This window comes from Notolepis coatsorum (assembly GCF_963971535.1).
Source record: "Notolepis coatsorum genome assembly, chromosome: 9".
NCBI lineage: Eukaryota > Metazoa > Chordata > Actinopteri > Aulopiformes > Paralepididae > Notolepis > Notolepis coatsorum.
The window spans coordinates 66,719,842-66,732,390 of NC_140173.1; the positions used below are offsets into that span (position 1 = coordinate 66,719,842).

A 12,549-nucleotide genomic window follows, 5' to 3' on the forward strand; every position below is an offset into this window, starting at 1 on the left:
AACAGGCCGGATTAGCTTTGAGCTAACTATCTTTCCCGACCCATGTATTCATTCCATTCTAAACATAACGTTAGTTTACAAAACATGACCCGTCTATATAACGTTGAGGAACAAATTATATAGACGGGTAATGTTTTGAACAACTAACGTTACGTTTAGAATGGAATGCATCGGCAAAGATCCGTTAGCTCAAAGCTATTCCGGCCAGTTTATCAACTTCCTGTCATTTAGAAATATGAAAAAAATGAAAATCATTACCAAAACGTCCGGAAAAACCTAATGGGAGCATTATAGACGGTCATACAAATGTACAAATGCTATAAGGTGGCAAGAAATGCACTATAAACAATACTTTATGCATCGGCAAAGATCCTTAGCTCAAAGCTATTAAGGCTAATGCTGGCTAACAAGAGGCTAGCGCAAGAAACGACGCCGCAAAGTATTGTTTATAGTGCATTTCTTGCCACCTTATAGCATTTGTACATTTGTATGACCGTCTATAATGCTCCTGTTAGGTTTTTCCGGACGTTTTGGTAATGATTTTCACTATAAAATCATATTTCTAAATGACAGGAAGTTGATAAACTGGCCGGAATAGCTTTGAGCTAACTATCTTTCCCGACCCATGTATTCATTCCATTCTAAACGTAACGTTAGTTGTTCAAAACATTACCCGTCTATATAATTTGTTCCTCAACGTTATATAGACAGGTCATGTTTTGTAAACTAACGTTATGTTTAGAATGGAATGAATACATGGGTCGGGAAAGATAGTTAGCTCAAAGCTATTCCGGCCAGTTTATCAACTTCCTGTCATTTAGAAATATGATTTTATAGTGAAAATCATTACCAAAACGTCCGGAAAAACCTAACGGGAGCATTATAGACGGTCATACAAATGTACAAATGCTATAAGGTGGCAAGAAATGCACTATAAACAATACTTTGCGGCGTCGTTTCTTGCGCTAGCCTCTTGTTAGCCAGCATTAGCCTTAATAGCTTTGAGCTAAGGATCTTTGCCGATGCATAAAGTATTGTTTATAGTGCATTTCTTGCCACCTTATAGCATTTGTACATTTGTATGACCGTCTATAATGCTCCCGTTAGGTTTTTCCGGACATTTTGGTAATGATTTTCACTATAAAATCATATTTCTAAATGACAGGAAGTTGATAAACTGGCCGGAATAGCTTTGAGCTAACGGATCTTTGCCGATGCATTCCATTCTAAACGTAACGTTAGTTGTTCAAAACATTACCCGTCTATATAATTTGTTCCTCAACGTTATATAGACGGGTCATGTTTTGTAAACTAACGTTATGTTTAGAATGGAATGAATACATGGGTCGGGAAAGATAGTTAGCTCAAAGCTAATCCGGCCTGTTTAACCACTAGCTTCGGTTAGCTAATGCTGGCTGAGCAAGGAAACTAACAGTAAACGTTTTTACATGAAATACAGCCCAAAAACCCTGCTGACAAACGTTTGCTTATTAAATACATTCTATACTATAATAATACAAACGTTTCATTGCCTCTCTGTGACGACAAAGTTGTTTAAATAAGGGGAGAAAAGTAGCTAAAACCAATGTATTTGGATGGGACAGGAAGTGCTATTGGCAACCGGAAGTCAGCCGGAAATGGCTACATTCAGATTGTGCAAGTGGAGAATAGTGTGTTTTTATTTTGATGGTTGTTTATAACTCTTTGGTAAACTGTAGCTGATTCTGAGCAAGTACAGTATGATTCAATGAGGGCCAACAATGTTTAACACTAGAATCTCCAGGCAGCCAGGGATTTAGATACAGTAGTTCCCATGAGTGAATTTGTGTTTTTATTTTGCGTTTTAATAAAATTCTGAACTCGTACTACTGTACATCCTTCATCCTCAGTTCATTCGACCTCTTCCACAACATATACGTACTGTATTACTGAAAATCCGCCTAAAATACATATCTAAGTAAATTGCTCATATATTTTTGGACACATCTACTACCCCAAGGGGATAAATAACAGAATATCTTATTGGCAACACCATTTCTTTACTCAAAATGTGAGTATTACCAAGTCAACTTGTGTTCTTAAAACAATGACAAACAAATGGAGTTGTGTATCAAGCTATCCCTATTTGATTTCTTACATTATAAACGTTTCATTAATAATAACTAATAAACTAACTGCTAAATACATTATAACTGCTGTTGTGACATGGTTATGTTTATACTTGAATACGTTTGAAAAATAAAACGATACTTTGTGATTTGTGATGTCATTTGCGTCCGCAGATGGACCGCATGGGAGGAAGAGATTAATAAAACGACATACAGTACATGTACAATACTGTATTTAGCCAAAACACGTTGGCAGAACACCATTTCATTTTATAAAACAATTATATATAAATAAAAAAACAGGATTCGAACCAGCTTTTTGACAAGCCTTAGTGTTTTGGAGGCAGGGATAATGCCGCTGTGCCAGTCTCACACACAAAACAGTTAGAATTTCTTCATCTTATAGTATAACAAAATCGTTGGTAAACAAACGTGAAAATGCTGAAAATATACACATCGACTGCTGATTTGACAGGTTTTAACTGTTTAATTATTTTATTCAGCAACATTGCATGTTTAAACAAACTTATTGTTACTAAAAAGCATTACACTAACAGCGTTGTGATCGCTTTCTTCTGATGAAATTTAATGGACAGAGCCGTGCGTCTGGGGCCATCTAATGAAGTTAGATTTGACACGTTTTAATATAATATACACTTTGACTGCTGATTTGACACGTTTTACAATATTCATTCTTTAATTCAGCAACATTAATTCATACAGTCTGTAGACATAGGACGTTGTAGCGTCCTATGAATGAAGTCACCAGCTGTATTCGAGCTGAATGTAACCCGAGCTTTGTGGAGCTCCTCCAATGAATGCACAAACAGCCGGTGCGTCGGGCCGTTGTCACCAGCTGTATTCGAGCGCCCCTTCTGGTCATCGTTAATACAGTGCCAAAACGTTGGTCGACAGACAATTCATGGCTGCATCTGTATATTGATTGATTGATTGATTTTGCAATATTTGTCACTGCTCCTTTACACATGCGCGTGAGGTTCAGTTAGGATCTCACGAGAAATATTTGCCGAACCGTAGCCTAAATAATAATCCATTCAATAGTGTCATAACAATGGCAAATCAAGAAACAGAGAGGAACCAACAAAGAAGAACTGGTGCAAAGTCTTGTTCATTTATACATAAAATGTTGCTCTAGTGCCATATTTATACAATAATATGCATAACTCAGAGAGGAGGGAGGGATGGGGGGGGGGGGGGGGGCGGGGTGGAGAAGAGTGACTCGTTAAAAACACCTCATTTCTGATAATATTTTTCCAAATGGGAGTTCGTTTAACAAAACGAATGCGGTCGACCGGTGACCAGAGAGCACACAGACACACTTCCAGTGCTCCAGCACTCAGTTTGCACTCATTAACTATTTAAGGAACCCGTATCAAACCCTGCCTTCTTCTCTTGATCCTCCAATCACAACTGCGATTCGAGGATCAAGAGAAGAGGGGGCGGGGTTTGAGACAGGTCAACTCTTTGACCAGTGGCGGAAAATAAAAACATGCAGACACTCAAAGGTGGCGCTCCTGACCCCGCCTGAAGGTGGCGCTCCTGACCCCGCCTGAAGGTGGCGCTCCTGACCCTGCCTGAAGGTGGCGCTCCTGACCCTGCCTGAAGGTGGCGCTCCTGACCCTGCCTCAAGGCGGCGCTCCTGACCCTGCCTCAAGGCGGCGCTCCTGACCCTGCCTGAAGGTGGCGCTCCTGACCCTGCCTGAAGGCGGCGCTCCTGACCCTGCCTGAAGGCGGCGCTCCTGACCCTGCCTGAAGGCGGCGCTCCTGACCCTGCCTGAAGGTGGCGCTCCTGACCCTGCCTGAAGGTGGCGCTCCTGACCCTGCCTCAAGGCGGCGCTCCTGACCCTGCCTCAAGGCGGCGCTCCTGACCCTGCCTGAAGGTGGCGCTCCTGACCCTGCCTGAAGGCGGCGCTCCTGACCCTGCCTGAAGGCGGCGCTCCTGACCCTGCCTGAAGGCGGCGCTCCTGACCCTGCCTGAAGGCGGCGCTCCTGACCCTGCCTGAAGGCGGCGCTCCTGACCCTGCCTGAAGGTGGCCCTCCTGACCCTGCCTGAAGGTGGCGCTCCTGACCCTGCCTGAAGGTGGCGCTCCTGACCCTGCCTGAAGGTGGCGCTCCTGACCCTGCCTGAAGGTTGGTCTTCTTTAGATAATCCGATGTTACTGCAGGTGAGCATCCAATACAACCGGAACTCTGTTGTTTATCTTGGTGACGGTATAGAGATTAGCGTCCTTATCTTACATGTAGCTAAAGCCATCATGCTCTTCAGTTTCCTGGTGGGTTCTCTTCTCTCTCGAGCTACACTAGACTCTTCAGTTTCCTGGTGGGTTCTCTTCTCTCTCGAGCTACACTAGACTCTTCAGTTTCCTGGTGGGTTCTCTTCTCTCTCTCGAGCTACACTAGACTCTTCAGTTTCCTGGTGGGTTCTCTTCTCTCTCGAGCTACACTAGACTTCAGTTTCCTGGTGGGTTCTTCTCTCTCGAGCTACACTAGACTCTTCAGTTTCCTGGTGGGTTCTCTTCTCTCTCGAGCTACACTAGACTCTTCAGTTACCTGGTGGGTTCTTCTCTCTCGAGCTACACTAGACTCTTCAGTTTCCTGGTGGGTTCTCTTCTCTCTCGAGCTACACTAGACTTCAGTTTCCTGGTGGGTTCTTCTCTCTCGAGCTACACTAGACTCTTCAGTTTCCTGGTGGGTTCTCTTCTCTCTCTCGAGCTACACTAGACTCTTCAGTTACCTGGTGGGTTGTTCTCTCTCAAGCTACACTAGGTTCTTCAGTTTTCTTATAAAATGTGTCCTAATTCATTCAAGTCAAGTCTTCAAAGCAGAGGACGTTAACCTCCCCCCCCCCCCCCCCCCCCCCCAGAAAGATTGAATAAAACTCCACATCCAAGATAGATAGATCAGTCAAATATAATTTCATATACACATTAAATTAGAATCAATCATTTATAAACAAAACAACAACAAAACACAGGTTTTCAAAGATCCACTTCATGACTGTCGCTGACAGACCATGAGCGTCATGCCGTGCGAACGATGACAATTAAAAACAGAACGCAGAGATCTTCACATCAGGTGCCACCGTCTCTTTACACTTCCACCACTCTGGGTGAACATTAACCCACTCCGCCCTCCTCAAACGTACAGTACAATGAAAAGAAAGAATCCGGTCTCTGTGCGGACGAGGGTCTGTGTCGACGTCGAGGGTCAGTGCATATATTGTGCTCGGGTCAGTCCGCCGGCGCGTGTGTGAGGACACTGTTCCAACGAGACGTTAGATCCATACGTACCTCTCTGTTGGTCGCTTGCTTTTCAGGCCAGTGATCCTCTGCGTTATTCTCTCTTGCGGGTTATTAAAGGAATGCTAAATAAAAGGAATGATGTGTTCTGTTGATCAGTCCATGCAGCTCATGTAAAGGTCAAAGGTCTCATCGAGTACTGTGTTTGTGTGTGCATTCATGGTGAGTGTGAGAGAGAGAGAGAGAGAGAGAGAGAGAGAGAGGTGCGTAAGTGATGTGTCACAGCCACAGCAGTCATAAACCCTCTTGCGGTCCTCCTTGCTATGCGTGTGGATGAGCCGTCCCGAGGAAGTCACTGAAAGCAGAACAAACACAAACAGATGGTTGGTACGAGCAGGACAAGACTCCCACACATCAACACAGACGGGTAGTTCATAGTCCTGCTGTCTGTCTCTCTGGACAGGCTCCCACACATCAACACAGACGGGTAGTTCATAGTCCTGCTGTCTGTCTCTCTGGAGAGACTCCCACACATCAACACAGACGGGTAGTTCATAGTCCCGCTGTCTGTCTCTCTGGACAGACTCCCACACATCAACACAGACGGGTAGTTCATAGTCCTGCTGTCTGTCTCTCTGGACAGACTCCCACACATCAACACAGACAGGTAGTTCATAGTCCCTGTAGCTAAGGGGCTACACAACCCTGACTGTATTAAAGATTGTTTAGATTAAACCACTACTAAAGAATATTAATAGCCAGACGGTATAGTTAGACAAAATGGCGGACACTCAATTGACTGCGCGGGGACAGGGATACCTGGTTTATAAGCATTTTAATAGTCATAGCAACATACATCTTAATTATCACGGTTCTCTTTTAATAATAGAATGTCAGTGTATCAAAGTCAGTGGTAATGAATAGTTCCTAGGTTACGGATACTCGACCGGAGCTCTGCAGGGAGTGAGACGAAACGAGGCGATACTGGGAAAAGCAAATGGTAGCTGGAGACGATGGTTTCCCTCTGGAGCTCCAAGCTCCGGAGGAACTGTAGACCGGTCGGATAATCCTGTCGCCGCTGGAAGAAAAGGGGTCTCGTACGGAACCGGTCCTTGTAATCCTAGCGCCCGATGGCAGGGTTAATAGCTATTAATCCAAAAGCCCGTTGGCATAGATGGTAGCTAGCTAGCTTCGTTTGTACTGGAAGCTAAACCGCAGACGGTCTCCAATGAGTAGTTATATCCAAACGGCGCTGGGTTTAACTATAAGTCTCTCCACTTTACATCGCTTACACGAGTCACTATACTGTGCCAATAATGGTTCTACAATATTATAGTCGTATCTAAGTAGCCATTAGCTCTCTGTAACGATACACTGCTTGTAGGTCTGTGTACAACTGTACCGGACGTATTACGTTCTCGCTCTGCTACTTCTCCTGTTATGTTACTGCCGCGCGGCTGCTTGCACCATCTATAATATATATACTCAAACTGATCCCTATGGGGCTCAGCCGATTTACCTGTCCAGAATCAATGCGCCTGCTCTGGGCAAGTCTGAACTTGTCTGAACATGTCTAGAAACCATGTCTAGGGGGCTCGTCTCTGGCGCCTACAACGTCAAGGGTGGGACCCAATGAGGCGAGCGAAGAATACTATTATGCAAACAGATGGCGTAAAGATATATATCTTATATATATAAACAATATACAAGTTATACAAAATAATAAACGCAGACTTTCAGTGTTAATCTGGACCTTCAGAACAGTCCCGCTGTCTGTCTCTCTGGACAGACTCCCACACATCAACACAGACGGTTAGTTCATAGTCCTGTTGTCTGTCTTCTGGTGAAGGTGTGTCTCCCATCCCGTGTCTTTTCACAGAGCCTCGTGTCCGTCCCCGGTTCCTTGTGGGCTTTACAGACCCTCATCTGCACCTTTGTTTACATTTTAAACAAACTGGTATGTGTTTATTTACTTGTGCTGAAGCACACAGTACCCTGCTTGACATGTCCTGTTTGGAACATGCCGTTCACCTGTACACACTAGAACACCTCAGTATGTCTGGTACGCATGTGTTTATTTACTTGTGCTGAAGCACACAGTCCCTGCTGGACATGTCATGTTTTTTACAATTTGTCCCTCACATTTTACCCATTCAATCACACATTCACACACCGACGGCGGAGGCAACCATGCAAGGAGCCAACCTGCTCATCGGGAGCAGTTAGGGGTTAAGTGTCTTGCTCAAGGACACATCGACACGCCACCCGGGAGGAGCGGGAATCGAACCGGGAACCTCCGGATTACCAGACGACTGCTCCACCTCCCGAGCCACTGTCGTATATATATATATATATATCCGGCTCCATCTTGCCCTGAGAATCAGGCCCACAGGCGTTTTCTTTGTTCATTGGGGGCTACTAGCACTGGTGGAAGACATACACCTATAATTCACTTAATTTAAAGTAGAAATACCCAGATAAAAGCCCTCCATTCAAAATGATACTTACATTCAATATCAAATACCTAAATCTACTTTAACTTAAGTATTCAAAGTAAAACTGTGCATTCTACATGGAATGTTTGTGTATTCCAGTTAGGGGTGTAACGGTACACAAAAACCACGGTTCGGTGCGTTTTGAAGTCACGATTCGGTACGGGTTTTCGGTACAGTGGGGGAAAGTTTGGCTTTCCAATTGTTCCACTCAGGGGTGATGTAGTGTGCAGTAAATAATTGTACTTGTAGGGCTGTCAATGAATATTCTATATTGAAATTAATAATCGACTTGTAAATATATATATATATATCTTTTTATAATAACAGTATATTAGATTGTGAAGAAAACAGCCCCTGGTGGGCGGTCATTAGTGGTTAACATACCGTTGTATTCGTTCGGTACACATCCGTTCGGTACGGTACGGTACACACTGAAACGGTTCGGTAGGGATATGTGTACCTTTACACCCATAATTCCAGTAATTATATCTGTAACATCTGTATATATCTGTATATCTGGGCTACTATGTATTGTATCCGAGTATGTGTAACATGTACTATGTATTGTACCTGAGTATGTGTAACATGTACTATGTATTGTACCTGAGTATGTGTAACATGTACTATGTATTGTACCTGAGTCTATCTAACATGTACTGTGTATTGTACCTGAGTCTATCTAACATGTACTGTGTATTGTACCTGAGTATGTGTAACATGTACTGTGTATTGTACCTGAGTATATCTAACATGTACTGTGTATTGTACCTGAGTATGTCTAACATGTACTGTGTATTGTACCCGAGTATGTGTAACATGTACTGTGTATTGTACCTGAGTATATCTAACATGTACTGTGTATTGTACCTGAGTATGTGTAACATGTACTGTGTATTGTACCTGAGTCTATCTAACATGTACTGTGTATTGTACCTGAGTCTATCTAACATGTACTGTGTATTGTACCTGAGTCTATCTAACATGTACTGTGTATTGTACCTGAGTCTATCTAACATGTACTGTGTATTGTACCTGAGTCTATCTAACATGTACTGTGTATTGTACCTGAGTATGTGTAACATGTACTATGTATTGTACCCGAGTATGTGTAACATGTACTATGTATTGTACCTGAGTATGTGTAACATGTACTGTGTATTGTACCTGAGTCTATCTAACATGTACTGTGTATTGTACCTGAGTCTATCTAACATGTACTGTGTATTGTACCTGAGTCTATCTAACATGTACTGTGTATTGTACCTGAGTCTATCTAACATGTACTGTGTATTGTACCTGAGTCTATCTAACATGTACTGTGTATTGTACCTGAGTCTATCTAACATGTACTGTGTATTGTACCTGAGTCTATCTAACATGTACTGTGTATTGTACCTGAGTCTATCTAACATGTACTGTGTATTGTACCTGAGTCTATCTAACATGTACTGTGTATTGTACCAGAGTCTATCTAACATGTACTGTGTATTGTACCTGAGTCTATCTAACATGTACTGTGTATTGTACCTTAGTCTATCTAACATGTACTGTGTATTGTACCTGAGTATATCTAACATGTACTGTGTATTGTACCTGAGTCTATCTAACATGTACTGTGTATTGTACCTGAGTCTATCTAACATGTACTGTGTATTGTACCTGAGTATATCTAACATGTACTGTGTATTGTACCTGAGTCTATCTAACATGTACTGTGTATTGTACCTGAGTCTATCTAACATGTACTGTGTATTGTACCTGAGTCTATCTAACATGTACTGTGTATTGTACCTGAGTCTATCTAACATGTACTGTGTATTGTACCTGAGTCTATCTAACATGTACTGTGTATTGTACCTGAGTCTATCTAACATGTACTGTGTATTGTACCTGAGTATGTGTGGCAGCTCTGGGCTCCTGTAGATGAACTTGTGCTTGTAGGCCAGTGCCGCAGGGAAGGGGATGAACTGGACCTTGTGGCCCGTCAGACTCTTGGACTGGGAGGCCATGTTGTACAGCTGTGTGGAGGAAGAGACAGACAGTGAGGCTGAGAAGAAGCACGATGCAAAAGACAAAAACGTTAAAATCACTAGCTGGTAGTAAAGTACTGAGGCAGTACAGACTGAGCTGCTACAGACTGAGAGGCTACAGACTGAGCTGCTACAGACTGAGCTGCTACAGACTGAGAGGCTACAGACTGAGAGGCTACAGACTGAGAGGCTACAGACTGAGCTGCTACAGACTGAGAGGCTACAGACTGAGAGGCTACAGACAGAGGCTACAGACTGAGAGGCTACAGACTGAGAGCATACAGACTGAGGGGCTACAGACTGAGAGGCTACAGACTGAGCTGCTACAGACTGAGAGGCTACAGACTGAGGGGCTACAGACTGAGCTGCTACAGACTGAGCTGCTACAGACTGAGAGGCTACAGACTGAGAGGCTACAGACTGAGAGGCTACAGACTGAGCTGCTACAGACTGAGAGGCTACAGACTGAGAGGCTACAGACTGAGAGGCTACAGACTGAGAGGCTACAGACTGAGAGGCTACAGACTGAGAGGCTACAGACTGAGCTGCTACAGACTGAGAGGCTACAGACTGAGAGGCTACAGACTGAGCTGCTACAGACTGAGAGGCTACAGACTGAGAGGCTACAGACTGAGAGGCTACAGACTGAGAGGCTACAGACTGAGAGGCTACAGACTGAGAGGCTACAGACTGAGAGGCTACAGACTGAGAGGCTACAGACTGAGAGGCTACAGACTGAGCTGCTACAGACTGAGAGGCTACAGACTGAGAGGCTACAGACTGAGCTGCTACAGACTGAGAGGCTACAGACTGAGAGGCTACAGACTGAGCTGCTACAGACTGAGAGGCTACAGACTGAGAGGCTACAGACTGAGCTGCTACAGACTGAGGGGCTACAGACTGAGAGGCTACAGACTGAGAGGCTACAGACTGAGAGGCTACAGACTGAGCTGCTACAGACTGAGAGGCTACAGACTGAGAGGCTACAGACTGAGCTGCTACAGACTGAGAGGCTACAGACTGAGAGGCTACAGACTGAGAGGCTACAGACTGAGAGGCTACAGACTGAGCTGCTACAGACTGAGAGGCTACAGACTGAGAGGCTACAGACTGAGCTGCTACAGACTGAGAGGCTACAGACTGAGGGGCTACAGACTGAGCTGCTACAGACTGAGAGGCTACAGACTGAGCTGCTACAGACTGAGAGGCTACAGACTGAGAGGCTACAGACTGAGAGGCTACAGACTGAGCTGCTACAGACTGAGAGGCTACAGACTGAGAGGCTACAGACTGAGAGGCTACAGACTGAGAGGCTACAGACTGAGAGGCTACAGACTGAGCTGCTACAGACTGAGAGGCTACAGACTGAGCTGCTACAGACTGAGAGGCTACAGACTGAGAGGCTACAGACTGAGAGGCTACAGACTGAGAGGCTACAGACTGAGAGGCTACAGACTGAGAGGCTACAGACTGAGCTGCTACAGACTGAGCTGCTACAGACTGAGAGGCTACAGACTGAGGGGCTACAGACTGAGCTGCTACAGACTGAGCTGCTACAGACTGAGCTGCTACAGACTGAGCTGCTACAGACTGAGAGGCTACAGACTGAGCTGCTACAGACTGAGAGGCTACAGACTGAGAGGCTACAGACTGAGCTGCTACAGACTGAGAGGCTACAGACTGAGAGGCTACAGACTGAGCTGCTACAGACTGAGAGGCTACAGACTGAGAGGCTACAGACTGAGAGGCTACAGACTGAGCTGCTACAGACTGAGAGGCTACAGACTGAGAGGCTACAGACTGAGAGGCTACAGACTGAGCTGCTACAGACTGAGAGGCTACAGACTGAGAGGCTACAGACTGAGCTGCTACAGACTGAGAGGCTACAGACTGAGCTGCTACAGACTGAGCTGCTACAGACTGAGGGGCTACAGACTGAGAGGCTACAGACTGAGAGGCTACAGACTGAGCTGCTACAGACTGAGCTGCTACAGACTGAGAGGCTACAGACTGAGAGGCTACAGACTGAGCTGCTACAGACTGAGAGGCTACAGACTGAGAGGCTACAGACTGAGAGGCTACAGACTGAGAGGCTACAGACTGAGCTGCTACAGACTGAGAGGCTACAGACTGAGAGGCTACAGACTGAGAGGCTACAGACTGAGCTGCTAACAAGAGTGTTGGTCTAACAAGACTGCACAGACTACAACGTACAATATATAACATATATCATGCCAGTTAGGGTACCTTATGTATTGTATACTGCACCTGTGTATACTGTATACTTAATTACTCATAGTACATATTCAGATTCTAAGTGTATTGCCCATATTTATTGTAACATAGTATAACTGATAGGGCATACAGACCCTCATCTGCACCTTTGATCACACTGTTTACTTTATCATATTCTTATATTTAGAGTCAATTATATAGTTTACACTGTTTATTTTAATAATTTGATTACCTATTTATGTCTTTCTTCCATTACCTTGCCCATACCTGTACCTCCCCCATGCTGCTATGACGACCACATTTCCCCAAGGGGATCAATAAAGGAATATATTATCTTATTTAATAAGCCAGTAGCTCAAAAGGAGATTTAAACTTAACAACTGATCATATAAGATTACAAGTTTGAGACTGAGGGGAAAGT

General features: G+C 44.4%; 1 protein-coding gene across 1 annotated transcript in view; it reads right to left on the reverse strand.

Moving 5' to 3' along the window:
- Positions 1 to 5,021: 5,021 nt before the first annotated feature.
- Positions 5,022 to 12,549, reverse strand: part of abhd12 (abhydrolase domain containing 12, lysophospholipase) — a 114,162-nt gene continuing 106,634 nt past the window's right edge. Inside the window, exons 13-14 of the mRNA XM_084321427.1 lie at positions 9,754 to 9,881; positions 5,022 to 5,723 (exon numbers count right to left, since the gene is read on the reverse strand). Of these exons, the coding sequence (XP_084177553.1) occupies positions 5,690 to 5,723; positions 9,754 to 9,881 (162 nt within the window). The 3' untranslated portion in view covers positions 5,022 to 5,689. The remainder of the gene's footprint in view (positions 5,724 to 9,753; positions 9,882 to 12,549) is intronic.